The 16957-nt window shown below is 32.7% G+C and overlaps 1 protein-coding gene across 8 annotated transcripts in view; it reads right to left on the bottom strand.

Moving 5' to 3' along the window:
* Positions 1-16957, bottom strand: part of LOC127736192 (multiple PDZ domain protein-like) — a 158733-nt gene that overhangs the window by 131096 nt on the left and 10680 nt on the right. For 5 of the 8 annotated variants that reach the window (XM_052246770.1, XM_052246767.1, XM_052246766.1 and 2 more), the window contains 2 exons: positions 3465-4512; positions 563-696 (listed from right to left, as the gene is read on the bottom strand). In XM_052246770.1, the coding sequence (XP_052102730.1) occupies positions 563-696; positions 3465-4512 (1182 nt within the window). Of the gene's footprint in view, positions 1-562; positions 697-1961; positions 2098-2537; positions 2922-3464; positions 4513-8519; positions 8605-16957 lie in introns of those variants that run through there. The other 3 variants (XM_052246772.1, XM_052246773.1, XM_052246774.1) reach the window with 3 other exon arrangements.

The raw sequence follows: 16957 nt of genomic DNA, 5'->3' as shown, positions 1-16957 counted from the left end.
CAACACATGTGTTCTATGTTAATTTTGCTGAAACATTTCTGTATGCTTTTTCTCAGAAGTTTAAGATATTGTAATTATACAGTAATATATTATTAACTTTGCAAGTCGAAGTAAGCCTATAAATGTACCATCCCTTTTAGTAAAAACTTCTTAACTTGGAGAGATTGAGGTATAACATATTGTATAAGGATATTTGTTCTCAACCTAAGTTGACCTCTAGATGGTTTTTTTTTGTGTTGTTGAGTTGCTGTCTCATATGATGTACATGTATACCCCAATTAACATTTTATTCATATTCATACCATACAGACTTCTTCATCAGATATAAATTTTGTTGCTGTCAGAGCCAGGACTATGAACTCCTCTTGTCTTTCTCCTTATAATATAACTACATGGCAAAAGAGTAGACAGCCAACTACATCTTTTTGGCATTATAAAAGATTTAATGAACCTTTCATTGCAGTGACAAATCTTTCATCTAAATGTCCAAATGTTATGACAAGATATCAGTTTCTATTTCCATACAACAATCTTGTATAAAATTCATCTGATTGAACATTACCTATCAGCAGCTCCACCTGTTGTAACCTCTGCTACAAATATTCCTAAATCTCCCTTCCTCGACCCTTTTCCTCCAGCAATATGTATTCCTAATCCTGTTTCATCTTTAATCAGATGCATTTTTGTCACAACTCTCTGAAAAAATAATATATACTGAATAAATAATATTGTTACAAATCACCCAATTGTTTACATCTGTTCGAAAGTCAACTATTGTCTCTTTGACACATTCCCCGTTACCATTCTTAATTTTATTTCAGAAAAATGGAATTATTCGTGTTTGTTCAAATTTATTGTTAGATTTTTTTTTAAAGGGTTTCAATAAAAAACTAAATGGGGGATGTGTCCATAGGACACAGATGATGCCCCCGCTTGCATATAACGTTATAAAGGGACATAACTCTAGAAGGGTAAAAGTGACGCTACCCAAATTTGTACTTAATCTGAGTTTTGTGGTAATAAGTATTGTGTATAAGTTTCATAACATTTGGTTGAGGCAAACTAAAGTTAGAGAACGAAAACAAAAATTCAGCAATTTTTCCATTTCTAAAGGGCATAACTCTAGAACGGTAAAAGTGACGCCACCAAAATTCAAACTTGATCTGTATTTTGTGGTAATAAGCATTGTGTTTATGTTTCAGAACATTTGGTTGAGGCAAACTAAAACCAGAGAACTGAAACGAAAAATTCAGCAATTTTTCCGTTTGTAAAGGGGCATAACTCTAGAACGGTAAAAGTGATGCCACCAAAATTCAAACTTGATCTGTATTTTGTGGTAATAAGCATTGTGTATATGTTTCATAACATTTGGTTGAGGCAAACTAAAACCAGAGAACGGAAACGAAAAATTCAGCAATTTTTCCATTTGTAAAGGGACATAACTCTAGAAAGGTACAAATGACGCCACCAAAACTCAATCTTGATCTGTGTTTTGTGGTAATAAGCATTGTGTATAAGTTTCATAACATTTGGTTGAGGCAAACTAAAATTAGAGAACGGAAACCAACTTTGGGATGTACGTACGTACAGACGGACAAGGGTAAAACTTAATGCCCCCTCCGCTACGGCGGGGGCATAAAAACCAAACAAACAAAATTTTCTGCAAAAAAGAATCTTCTCTGATATGTCCTTTATCAAAAATGCTCAGAGTCCAAAGGCTAGTACATTGGGAGTAATTTATACATAACCATTGCTAGTTTCCTTCCTGAAAAAAGAATTCTTAGAAAAGCAAAAATAACATTTTATATCCTTTTGAAGAAATATGTATACAACAGACTGGGCTTTTATATTAAAACTGATCAACCAATACTGATTTAAATTGCTCTCAAGTGCAATTAAGATTTTAATTTTGTATTTACTCATTCGTTCTCCATATCATACATATATATATTAATCTATACCTGAGTTTGAGAGACACAATTCCAATATACTGCATACAGCATGGTTTTAAACTCAACAGAGCAATTTGATAAAAAAATAAGCTGCGACAATTCATAGTCATATTTCTAGCTCAGGGCTTATTCCACTTTATTGTACTAATTACGAAGGGAAAATAGATTTAAACAGGGAAGTGAATATTAAATATTATCAATAACTTTCATAATGAAGTGTGATTTATTTAATACATTCTATTGTTTCCTAATTTCTTAAGCAGCCAACTCCTGTGAAGGAATGTTGCTGAATTGAAAATTTTCTCCATGAAAAAGTGCACCAAATCAAATGAAAAGTGCACCAAATAAAATGAAAAGGTGCACCAAATTAAAATGAAAAAGTGCACCAAATACAATATGTATCCTGCAGCTTAAATATTTCAAGTGTAACATTTTCCAAGCCATTTTTGCAGTTCACTTCCCTTTAACGAAAACTTCTTAACCATCTCTTGTCTTACATCTATTTCTTTGTAGCACCCAGTTTGCAGTCTCACCCCTTATTCCTCTTCACATAAATGTACCAAACTTCCCCCCAAAACAACTTACCCCTTTCAAAATAGAGGAAAAACTGTTATCCTCAGTCACTGTTGTATCCACGTAATCCATCGTGATTTTTATGTGTATATCTTTAGAAACTGTTTTCCCTTATGTAACAGACCTTTGTACTTCATAAAAATTTCCTTAACAACAATAAGTGTCCTATTTTGATTAAATTGATGAATTATATTGTATAATGGGGAAATTACTTCCCGTCAAAACTGTCATTATATCTATAGCTTATGGAGTAACCAGAAAAATAGAAATACGGAAGGACAACGATAATGTAACTGGTATGAACCTAATCCTACCAATTAAAGTTGTTGTTGTTTGATAATAATTACTAGACATTTTCATTCAGTCAATTATTTCAAAACAAAAGATGAACAAACTTGATTTTCTAGAAGAAGAGCAAAATACTTAGCTGTTGTTAGTTGGAGAAATTGGTCTGTGAAGGATAGTATGTCTTCCTGCAAAGTTACATTGTGAGCTAGTGCATTAAATATCCAACTTAGTATCTGGGTCTATAGGAAAAAGCAGGGTTTATTTGTTTTCCATCTAATGTAAAGAAGGGTTAATTCGAAACTCATTTAACATGTTTTTGTCATGAATATGCATGTATTACTTGCTTCTGAATGCTACTCAACCATCAATCAACCAATCAATGTTATAAATTAATCTGAGTTATATAACAGCATAAAAATATAGGAAATAAAAGGGGAAAAGGAAACCGAGTTAAAGATATTACTGAGCATTTTGACATTGTTAGTCACTTCCTCAAACTATAAACTCATCTTCTTATTAACAACCACACAAAAAATTACTAAGAATTTGTCTTTAGCATTTAGATCAATTGTTGTTTGCTTAATTATACGAATCAGAAATGAGCTTAAACCACAAAGTGGCAACACAGAATTACAAACTAAACATAGGTACCTTTTTCCTTTGGTTGGCTATTTTAGCTGATGATGAACTACCGGTACTAGATGATAAGTCACTGCAGTCCCTATTTGCTGTATATCTTGGACTTTTTCTATTCTTTCTGAAATGTTTTCTTTGGTTATTTACAATATCTGGGTCAGATTTATGAATACTGCTATCTGAATTTAATGTCTTATTCAAATTCATCTGTTTGAGGCCTCGGTCATGTTTCCTTCTAGCTATTTCTGCCGTGGTGATGTAACTATCATCTTCCTTAGGAAAATCAATAGGCACAGAATTCCACTGAAGATCATCTTCAATGGCTGAAGCACTTAAAGTCCGTTGTTTATCAATATCCAAATTAACATAAGAGGGCTTCTTTTTGTCTGTCACAGCTTTTATGACAGTTACAGTATAAGGCGGGTCATTGTCACATTGACGGTTTGACGAGGCATCTGCAAACACATCGTCATTGGAACTATATTCAGAATTATACATCAATGAATTCAATGTGCAAGAACTTCCATCATTATTATTATTATTTTCGGACTCAACATTCAAAAAACTATTTAGAGATTGACTTAATTTTTTCTGTCTATATACACCATTGGTGATTTCAACAGGTTCATACAAATGATCCTCTTCAACTTTGACCTGATTAATAGATGCATTCTGATGATATGACCCATTCATTAAACCAATATTTGTATGAGAAGCATGATTAGACACTTGAGACATCGTTTGAGATATATTGTTACCATACTGAGATATCATATGAGACGTATGATTTGAGGTACTTTGACTTGAGTGTATGTGAGATGTCACATGACCGATATTTGACTGTTTATGTGTCATGTGACTTGAGTAACTAGAGTGCATGTGAGACATGTGAGATGAGGTAGTCATCATTTGACTAGACATTTCTGAGGAAGCTGTTCTAGATTCTGAGAAATGCATTTCTTGTGGAGTGGTGGTTGTAGGTAGTGGAGGAGCTGGTCTTTTCTTCCTTCTACGTAGTGTCATAGTAAGACGACCTGTCTTGACAGCATTGGCTAATAACAGTCTGAAATAAAACAACAAAGATATGATAATAATGTGCACACACATTAAGCCTGCCATGAGCATTTTAAATATGGAAAGCCACACTATAATCGTCAGCTTATAAACAAGAAAGTTTAGGGTGGAAATCAGCTTTTTTAAAGAGCAAATGAGCTTTGTGTAAAAAATCAATGCATAATTCAATTATCTCCCCTGTTACATCTTGGACCAAGATTATATTCCTTTATGCATATTCTCATGTAGTGTTCTACAACAGTGTAATGATCATCAATCAATCGAGCCTTTGAAGAGCAGTAGCCCTTACTAGATAAAATTGAGAATGGAAATGGGGAATGTGTCAAAGAGACAACAACCCCGACCATAGAGCAGACAACAGCCGAAGGCCACCAATGGGTCTTCAATGCAGCGAGAAACTCCCGCACCCGGAGGCATCCTTCAGCTGGCCCCTAAACAAATATGTATACTAGTTCAGAGATAATGGACGTCATACTAAACTCCAAATTATACACAAGAAACTAAAATTAAAAATGATACAAGACTAACAAAGGCCAGAGGCTCCTGACTTGGGACAGGCGCAAAAATGCGGCGGGGTTAAACATGTTTTTTGAGATCTCAACCCTCCCCCTATACCTCTAGCCAATGTAGAAAAAACAAACGTACAACAGTACGCACAGTAAAACTCAGTTTAAGAGAAGTCCGACTCCGATGTCAGAATAGGAAACAAAAGAAAATAAACAACATGACAATAATACATAAATAACAACAGACTACTAGCAGTTACTGACATGCCAGCTCCAGACCTCAATTAAACTGATTGAAAGATTATGTCTTCATCATATGAATATCAGGCAGACTATTACCTGACATATTGCAATATTGAAGTAAGTATATTCAATTATCTCCCCTTAAACATGTAGATGCCTAAAATCCTTGGGTAGTTCTCTACAGCTGTGGGGGCCTCGTTGGCCGAGTGGTCTAAGTAGTTACTACTGTAATCACTAGCCAGTCAACACTGAGGTTGTGAGTTTGAACCCCGCTCGTGCAGGTGCACTCGACTCCAATCTTAATTGACTAGGATTGTCAGTCTTCCTATCGAAGGTTGGTGGTTTTCTCCTGGCACTCCGGCTTCCTCTACCAATAAAAACTGGCCGCCACGAAATAGCCCAAAAGCGGTGATTAAAAGTGGCGTTATATATAAAACACCAAAATCAAAAATCAAATCTACAGCTGTGTAAAGTTTCATTTCTGTCTAGCATGTAAGGAGGATGTGCACTTACAACAAAACATAATAAAAGAATAGAGTTCCCCCCCCCCCCCCCCCCCCCCCTGGTTGCACATATTTTATCTGTCCAAGGGCAAATTTTTTGTTCTTTAAAATTTGTATAAATGTCTTAAAAAAAATGAAGGCTTGAGAGCAAATGCAATGCAATTTCTGATATAATAAATATTTCTAAGGGGCATAACTGCCATTAAAAAAAATTTTGATTGGCAATGATTTTCTGAAATTGTCCAAGACATTTATACTGATACATGTATAAACCTTTCATATAAATTTGATAAAAATCTGGGAAGAATTGTACATGTGATAGAGCTTACAATGCAATTTTCCATATAATTAATATTTCCTAGGGGCATAACTCTTTTAAAATTGTTGATCTAAACTTATTTTTGAACTTGTCCAAGACATTGCTGATATAAACCTTTGATATAAGTTTCATAAAAAATCTGGCAAGAATTCTACACATGAGAGCACTAACATTGCAATTTTCCATATAATTAATATTGCCATGGGGCACGACTCTTTTAAAAATTGTTGATCAGTACTGATTTTCGAAATTGTCCAAGACATTGCTGATATAAACCTATAATATCAGTTTCATAAAAATCTGGCAAGAATTGTACACATGAGAGGGCTAACAATGCAATTTTCCATATAATTAATATTTCCAAGGGGCATAACTCTTTTAAAAATATTAGATCAGCACTGATTTTTGGACTTGTCCAAGACAATGCTGATATAAACCTATAATATCAGTTTCATAAAAATCAGGCAAGAATTGTACACATGAGAGGGCTAACAATGCAATTTTCCATATAATTAATATTTCCAAGGGGCATAACTCTTTTAAAAATATTAGATCAGCACTGATTTTTGGACTTGTCCAAGACAATGCTGATATAAACCTTTGATATAAGTTTCATTAAAATCTGGCAAGAATTGTACAAGTGAGAGAGCTAACAAGACAGGACAGACAGATGAACTGATGGAATAATTAAGGATAAAAACAATAACTATCTTTTTCCATCCAATGGGAGACCTTAAAACATTGAGGGGTGGAAATTAGCTAAAGTAAAACACTTTTACTTTCACTTTCATTTTAACGTTGTCAAATCAATTATTGTGACATTACTTCTTGTTAACCTTTGTAACCCCATATGCACCGCATTTTATGTACTTCAGTATTTGTTTTCTATGTTTAAATTGTCCTGAAGACGCCACCATAAGTGGCGAAACATGTAGACCATAATAAAGATTTTCCTAGCAGTAATCTACGATGTTGTTGTCTTACCCGTATGAAATTATAAGGCGTATTACGCCTGGAAATAAGGCGTAAACCAGGCGTAAGTGGTAGTTACATGTCTAGATCCAGGCGTAAGGGAGCAGGAAACGTAAATTTGTAGTCCTTACGGGCGTAGAAAAAGTGGTAAACCTGGCGTAAATTGAAATAAGCAAGGCATAAATTTTCTTACGGGCGTAAAACTGTTGGTATGGCGTAAATCATAATACCCATAATGCTTTGTTTAAAGGATCATGGGAATTTTTTTAAAAATTTGGCTCTTTGGTTTTAGTTTGCAAGAGTTGGACTTATGGCAGCTTCATATGTTCAGGGATAATTAGCTTGTTTTGTGCTTTTTGGAAGAATTTGAAATTGGAAATATGGAATCAAATTGATTAATAAAAATTGTGAAAAAAATGGAAAGTAAAACATGGTAAATAATAATTATGTGAGTATAATCTAAGTTATTAAGTTTTAAGTTCTAACAGTAATTTTGCAATCCCAAAACCTTTATCCTTGGATAATAACATTAAAATCTTTTACATGAAGTTAACTTGCAGTATTATCATTATATTTTAAAGGACATTAATTTATAAAAAACTTAGTTAATTAAAATGCTTAAGTTTTATTTCAAGAAAAATTAATTGTCATAATTCTTATTTAAACTTTAAACTTATTTGAGCCAGTGTCTGTCTAAAATGTATTTATTAATATATTAGCTTCTTCAATGGTTGATATTTCCAGTTTTATGTCAAACAATGAGAAATTAAAGCAACAGTACAGAAGTTTGTATTAAATACACAAAAGTACACAGCTAGGGTAATACACTGATTTGAAATAAGTGTAGTATTATGTAAGGATATTACGCCTGGTTTATTTATTGACCAGGCGTACTCATTTGCATATTACGCCTGGTTTTCTCTGGACCAGGCGTACTCATTTAAATATTACGCCTAATTTTACGCCTGGTTTCCGCCTCAGTTACGCTTGGTTTCCGCCTGGTTGACGCCTGGTTGACGCCTGGACATGCATTCCTTAAACACTGCAATGACGCCCGGAAAAAATATGATTTTGACGCCTGGTTTCTGTGTCATATACGGGCGTCACAGTTCGTACAGGTTGTGTAGCATTATTGTGTTACATTGATTAATTTATCAATATATTTTTTTACTTTACTTACAAAGTACACATCTACGAATAACTAAACTTTAGGGGAAAAACCAATTAACTTGATACACTTGAGTCTCAGCTGTTTCAAGAGTTCACAAAAATAAACCTGAGCAAACAAAGGATTTTACTATTTTTATCAGTAGCTAAATAGATTAGCATACATTTTGAACTTCAAAATTAGCATACAGAACAATTTTTTAATATTCAAAATTTTTTTATACATATTTTTAAATGCAAAGAAATGAACAAAATCTGCCATCAAACAAATAATGAAGAAGCTTACCATGTTTACACAATGGCTGTCAGAATCTTTGATGATAAATGATAAAAGATTTTTACTTCAACATCCAATACACAAAACACAGCAGTGTACCAAACTCTGATATCTTTAAAGACTATTGATATCTTATATAATTTATAGTAGAATCTTGATTGCATGGAACATTTGTGACATCTTATCACATGTTGCAGTATTCGTATGTCTATTCCAACATATGTGTGTCTGTTCTCTGACTTTTTTTCTACATAATTGAAATTTTACTTGCATGCATTGTAGCTCTTCAGCTGTTGGTTTTATAAGCAATTTTAAGTTAAAGTAACTTTTTTAAACTTCAGGTCAGCCCCAAAAACATGACTATATCTTAATATCTTGTTCTTAGAATTGTGATGTGCTGAATAATAGGAAGTTTTAATTGGTTTTAAATCCATGTGGGCTACTTTATAAGATTCCATCTAAACAAATGGATGAAAATATCCATACAGAGAAATTGACAAAATATCCATACAGATAAATTGACAAAATATCCATACAGATAAATTGACAAAATATCCATACAAAGAAATTGACAAAATATCCATACAGATAAATTGACAAAATATCCATACAGATAAATTGACAAAATATCCATAGATCTATTTGCATCATTATCTATCTACTAAGTAAGCTTATGGGATGTAGTTTTTTCCTTTCAGTTTTGATAAATGCAATATACTGCAGTCTGAAAGTTTTTCGATTATAATTTTTTTTTTAAATAAGATGATTTTTTACTATACAGTAAAGTCTGTATTGTTACAAAATTTAAACTTTATTACTTTGAGCATTTCACACATCAACATTGGAAAATCGTTATAAAATAAACCTTTTCATCCTTCTTTTTGTAAATTCCATTGCAACATTTCAGTCAGTTAGGACATTGATGACAGCCCTGTCATGTTACTATAAAGTGTAGATTTTACTGTAGAAAACTCTTAACCTGAGAAGAAATATAAGACTAACATCTTCACCTACCATTAAGGCACATCAAATGATAAACTCTCAGGAAATGATTCATTAATCATTAAGCACTGTTAATACTTTATAATTCTCTCAAAACAAAAACATTTTTTCAAGCTGTAGATACTTATACAAAACCAGTATACTTCAGATGTAACTTCAAAATAATTAAACATTATCAGATGCAGATGTTAAGACAATATTCTCTACTTATACTGGGAGAGCATAAGCAAAGACCCTTATTATGTCAGTGGTATATGTCAAATGGTCACCTCCAAACCATGAAAGTTGCTTATATATGTCAAATGGTCACTTCCAAACTATGAAAGTTGTCCAAAAAATATTTATGCCAGATTATAAATAACAAACAGATTTACCAAATTTATAACTTTCTCTGCATATATTAGAGCTACAATTCGCTCTCTTTTATTTCTTTCTTACTAATTTATGTTTACTGAAAACTGCCAGTATACTGATTGCCCTCTGCAGGTGTCAGTATAATGGAAATCTCTTAGTTATAGCAGTAAAATTGTTAAAGGGGTAAAATTGAAAAAAAAAAAAGAAAATTAGGAAGGGACGTGTAGCAAGTCTATGCACATACATATATATATATTATTTGCAGTAATTTGAAAATCATACTTTTAGTCTGAAAAATTACAAAACCCTTCAATTTGAACACATCAATCAATTTTCTATTGTGGGTCTTATTATATAGGACATTATTTAGTTTTTTGATTGGGAAACCATCACTTAGGACTCAGTGGCAAATTTAACATTCCCCTTCTCTTGCTTTGCTTTGTACCACAGGCACTTCTCTCTGAAAAAAAGACTAAATACCTTAGTATAACATTATGGTACATAGAAAATTTGTTTTTAGAGACAAGTGCCTATGCTTTGTACACTGTTCAAGTACAATTTGTTGTAAGAGCATTTAACATAACAAAATAATGTGGGGCAATCAGAACTTTTACTTCATGTGGGACAATCAGAACTCAAAAATTTCAAAAAGTGGGACAACCGGGAATAAACCACCCAACCTGCTTGACAGATGGGCAACAAATGATAATATCATATGTCCTTGATTTGACCAATGACCATCACACTGGAGGCAAACATGCTACCACTAGATCAACAAAGATCTAACAAATTTATAAAAAGACAACGAAAATCAATGGCTTATACATTAATATTATATTCATAACAGCATACCACCAATAAAACTGACAGCCACAGTAAATATATCAAAGACTACTGAAAGTGGCATTAAACACTAACAATCAATCAATCATAATTGCATATCTAATGTGCCAACCATTATTCTCTGCAATTTTTTTTTTTTTTCAGATAAAAAATGCAGATGGACAAACTGACAGTGTTCACTGTTCACAGCCACTTCAGATAGCAGGGGACCTATGATATTAATCAATTATTATTATTTCAAATTTCAACATTGAAGAAAAATAGCATAGTATTATTCCTTGTTAATAATATGTTTACTAATGGCCAGCTGTGACAGTAATATTCAGTTTTGATACCAAACATCTTTATGTATTCACCTGTGTAAAATAAGACTCTTTTATAGATAACATCAAGATAACCCCAGAGGAAGTACCATATATCCCAGTTCTGAACAGAATCCCTACTTCAAATAAAATGTATGTATATAGATTAGACTAGGTCAGATGGCCAATATATTTTGATAAAAACAAAGCTACTGCTGTGTAGAGTGTATTTTATTATGTGAATTTATGAAAATCTTCTGGAAACATAATTATATTACAATGTCAGTCTATTTGACAGTCAGGCAATGAAGAAAACATACATGTCTAACATTGCCTTTGTAAATATGATACACAAAACTAGTTAAATGAACAGAAAAAATAACCGAAAAATTGTAAAAAAAAAAGGAAAGATTGATAATTATTGTTGGTGTCTGGTACTTTTTAAGGGTTCCTGATAAAAGTCTGCTATAAATCTATGTCAAATTGATTGAAAACCAAAAATTTACCCAATTCAAGTCTTTCAATTTTGCTTCTGTGACCTTGACCTTTCAACTAGTGATATAAAAATCACTTAAGGTAATTTTCATACCCAAGGCCCCTTAGAAAACAAAGATTTGATATAAAGCACAATAGATATGGTCCTGAAAAGATGTTGTATAAAAATTTCAAAATTACTAATAGGCATTGAGACCTTCAGAATTGACCTACTGACCCAAAAATCAAAAGGATGTTTTACTTTCAAAGGGAAATTTTCAACTTAATTTCGGTGAAGGTTTGACATTTGACAAATGGTTCTAAAGATATCGTGAAAAATTATGGCCCAATTTCATTTGATTAATTGCAGCAGTGACCTTGACCTTATAGCCTCTGACCTCAAAATCAATATTGGTCCTAGTTTACCCCACTGGGCATTATCAAACCAAGTTTGATAAATATATTGTTGTGTATGCCTCAAAAAACTTTGTCTGAATGTACATATTATTTTCATGTTGAAACACAACAAATACTTCCTGATCACCCAAGTGCTTTTAAAAAAAATCGACTGCAGCTAATAACCTTTGCACATAAATTCACCACACAAGTATTTTACAAGTAAGTTCTGAGACTCCTATTTGAAGTTTTGAATGCATTAATTAACGATAAATTTTGAATGATGATGATCTTGAGAATTTCATGCTGGCCATGGGTTCACTAAGTTTGGAATTAATGAATTCAGCAGCAAATGGGAAAAGTTCAGATAAATTTTGATTGTAACCAGATGATTCTCAAAATACTTAAATTTGTGATTTATTCATCATGATTCATTTTTTACAAGGTTTGTCAAAAATATACTTTTAAATAAATTATGGTTTGCAGTGCATCAGCAGGAAACATTGACAAAATCCACTTCACATATTTTTCATGACATAAAGGATTTAAGTCCAAATTCCCCTTATTCATCAACAATTCAGAAATGATCAATGATCAAAACAAAATTATCAATATAAATCTAAAGGTTAAGGTCCTTATTTATGAAACGTAACTATGATGGAAGTTTTCAAACTTTTTTCACATTTAGTGTGCCTGACATTTTTTTATGAAAATGAAAGTAGACTACTGAATGCTAACAATATCTTCATAACATCTCTCAGGAGTTTAAGACAACTATAAAATGGTTTTGTCTTTTGGATCCTGTTATTAATTTCTCTTTATTCCTTTTCAATTATTTCAAGGAGGATTGGGTTATGTGCCAATGGGACCAGCAACCCAACATCAGAACTACACAAAAAACAAAAGACATTTAGGTCAACATACAGTCTTAACAATAGTAGATTATAGTTTTGTGTGTTTTTTTTTTATCTAATCAAATCTAAATGAAAAAGTGATTTTCTGTAATCTTTGACAACTTAATAATGTCACCCCTCTTTGGAATACTTTATAACCATCAAATACATCTATAACTCAGATCTAACTGTGTAAACCTAATTCATCATGATCATCCTTGACCATCTTCTCAACTTTTCCTCCTTAGTATAACAACCTATATTCATTAAAAGAAAATCAATGTTAGATCAAAGTTTAGCCAAGCTTCATCAAATGTTTCCATACAGTTTATATAGGGATGATGTATGTACTAATCTAATTATCTAACCTCTCACTTAGATCAAAACATCTTCATCAACAAATATTCAATACTGATCATTGTAAGTGTGATACATATTGAATTGCTATGCCGAAAAATTGTAATTTATCTTTTTAAGAACAATACCTTGTAAAATGGTACATGTATACTAAGGTGTATCTATTTTTTTCATTTTAGGTTTCTAATGTAAATTGCGTAATTTAAGTGTCCTAATCTCTCTTTGGCATGTGCCTGTTTATACATCGTCATGTTTATCAAATTCCTTTTTGACAAAACTGTTTCTATTTTTTATTTTTAAAAAATAAACCAATTACAAACAGAACTAGAGGCTCTCAAGAGCCTGTGTCGCTCACCTGTATTTACTGATGCTTTGGAAATCATGTAAAATAAGGTTAAAATCATAATTAATAGTATTAGATATTAGATATTATAATGAAATCTAAGATAATAACAAAAAACTGCAAAATTTCTGTAAAATTACTAACTCAGGGGCAGCAACCCAACAACGGGTTGTCGGATTCATCTGAAAATTTCAGGGCAGATAAATTTAAATCTGATGAACATTTTTGCCACCTGTCAGATTTGCTCTAAATGCTTTAGTTTCAGAGATATAAACCAAAAACTGCATTTTACCCCTATGTTCTATTTTTAACCAAGTTAGCCAAGATGGTTGAAAGGCGGGGTCATCTGACAAATTTTTTGAACTAGATACCCAAATAATGATTATGGCCAAGTATGGTTAACTTTGTCTCAGTAGTTTCAGAGAAGAAGATTTTTGTAAAAGATTACAAAAATTTACGAAAAATTGTTAAAAATTGACTATAAAGGGCAATAACTCCTAAAGGAGTCGACTGACAATTTTGGTCATGACAACTTATTTGTAGATCTAACTTTGCTGAACATTATTGCTGTTTACAGTTTATCTCTATCTATAATAATAACCAAAAACTGCAAAATTTCCTTAAAATTACCAATTCAGGGGCAGCAACCCAACAACAGGTTGTCAGATTTATCTGAAAATTTCAGGGCAGATAGATCTTGACCTGATAATCAGTTTTACCCATTTGTCAGATTTACTCTAAATGCTTTGGTTTCAGAGATATAAGCCAAAATCTACATTTTACCCCTATGTTCTATTTTTAGCCATGGCGGCCATCTTGGTTGGTTGGCAGGGTCATCAGACACATTTTTTAAACTAGATACCCTAATGATGATTGTGGCCAAGTTTGGTTAAATTTGGCCCAGTGGTTTCAGAGGAGAAGATTTTTGTAAAAAGCGAACGACGACGGAGGACGACGACGACGGACGACGGACACCAAGTGATGAGAAAAGCTCACTTGGCCCTTTGGGCCAGGTGAGCTAAAAAAGGCTTGTTTTTTCAAAACTAACTTAAAACAAAATCCGAATTGACACAAAACACAGCGAAAGAAATCCTATCAAAATTGGATCAAAATTTTAAATATCACATACTGTGATTTTAAGCCTATAATGGTCATGAAACTGTAAGAACAACCACAAAAAACCAAATTAATAATATATGGAATTTCCACAAGGAATTCAATAAAGGAAACTTATTAAATAACAAAGTAAAAAAATTAGTTAAGACTCAAGGATGGTCCTTTAGTTGAGAAACTAAAAGAGTAACACATAAACAGTTGACATATATCATCTCCTTAAATTTGATGTAAAGACATTTACAGAGGAGTTTTTTGCCTCCCTGGATCCTTGAAGCTCAAAAACCCACAAAGGGTGTCATGGCTACTTTGTAAATGTATGATATGAAAATAAACTACTCTTTTTTCTAGTAAATTAAAAAGTTATGATTCAAGTGTTGACAGCCACTTTTTGTGAATAAAACTGGTATGATTCAAGTGTTGACAACCACTTGTTGTGAATAAAACTGTTATGATTCAAGTGGAGACAACCACTTTTTGTGAATAAAACTGTTATGATTCAAAAGGAGACAGCCACTTTTTGTGAATAAAACTGTTATCATTCAAGTGGAGACAACCACTTTTTGTGAATAAAACTGTTATGATTCAAGTGGAGACAACCACTTTTTGTGAATAAAACTGTTATGATTCAAGTGGAGACAACCACTTTTTGTGAATAAAACTGTTATGATTCAAAAGGAGACAGCCACTTTTTGTGAATAAAACTGTTATCATTCAAGTGGAGACAACCACTTTTTGTGAATAAAACTGTTATGATTCAAGTGGAGACAACCACTTTTTGTGAATAAAACTGTTATGATTCAAGTGTTGACAACCACTTGTGAATAAAACTGTTATGATTCAAGTGGAGACAACCACTTTTTGTGAATAAAACTGTTATGATTCAAAAGGAGACAGTCACTTTTTGTGAATAAAACTGTTATCATTCAAGTGGAGACAACCACTTTTAGTGAATAAACTGTTATGATTCAAGTGGAGACAACCACTTTTTGTGAATAAAATTGTTACGATTCAAGTGGAGACAACCACTTTTTGTGAATAAAATTGTTAAGATTCAAGTGGAGACAACCACTTTTTCATTTGCCAAACTATTTGAGAACAGTAGGATGCAATTATATTTACAGAATATTATAACAATTTCAAATTTTGAGTATTGAAAAATAAAATTATCAAGTGACAAAAAACACAATAATTCATGAATGGGCATAGCACATGAGTGAGGTAATACTGTTGTTAGGTATGGGCATAGCACATGAGTGAGGTAATACTGTTGTTAGGTATGGGCATAGCACATGAGTGAGGTAATACTGTTGTTAGGTATGGGCATAGCACATGAGTGAGGTAATACTGTTGTTAGGTATGGGCATAGCACATGAGTGAGGTAATACTGTTGTTAGGTATGGGCATAGCACATGAGTAGGTGTCACTGTTGTTAGGTATGGGCATAGCACATGAGTAGTTGTCACTGTTGTTAGGTATGGGCATAGCACATGAGTAGGTGTCACTGTTGTTAGGTATGGGCATAGCACATGAGTAGGTGTCACTGTTGTTAGGTATGGGCATAGCACATGAGTAGGTGTCACTGTTGTAAGGTATGGGCATAGCACATGAGTAGGTGTCATTGTTGTTAGGTATGGGCATAGCACATGAGTAGGTGTCACTGTTGTTAGGTATGGGCATAGCACACGAGTAGGTGTCACTGTTGTTAGGTATGGGCATAGCACATAAGTAGGTGTCACTGTTGTTAGGTATAAGTTAAATATTTTGCAATATCTGAATACTTGGATTAGTTTGTCCTCTTATTATAATTTTAATGTAAATACTGCAACTTATAACTTAAAAGTTTCTCACTACATTTTCCTGCAACATCATTGATACCTGGGTCTAATGACAACACTTATTGTTGTAAGATGCCTAAAGAGTGAAAATACAGGATTTATTGAAATATATCCGTTTTTATATTTATGGTAACTTGAAGCCAAAGTAATACAGTAAACTTATAAACTGTGTTTGTATTCTATTTCCTTATTTCAATAGTTTATTCCTACACTGACATCATTATTATGTATATCTTGTCTGTAAATAACTGTCTTCTTACTTTGCTTAGGCCATTTATTTGTCTAAAAATTTTCAGAGGGAACCCTAAATGAAATCACTGAAAGAAGAAACTTCCATCAAACTCAGACCATTTTTCAAATTCATTTTCAGGGAAAAAAGAATTGGATATACCTATTAAAATTTCCATCATCATATATTAATAATTTCCAATCCCTTATGACCAATGGAACAGAATTCAGCTGAAAAAATAGCATAGGAAACAGTTGCACCTATAAAGTTTGATACCATTATAATGCTTAAAATGAGCAGACA

Source organism: Mytilus californianus, unplaced genomic scaffold (genome assembly GCF_021869535.1).
Source record: "Mytilus californianus isolate M0D057914Y unplaced genomic scaffold, xbMytCali1.0.p SCAF_3, whole genome shotgun sequence".
NCBI lineage: Eukaryota > Metazoa > Mollusca > Bivalvia > Mytilida > Mytilidae > Mytilus > Mytilus californianus.
Note: the sequence above shows the minus strand (reverse complement) of the source record. Positions and strands in the feature narration are given on the sequence as shown.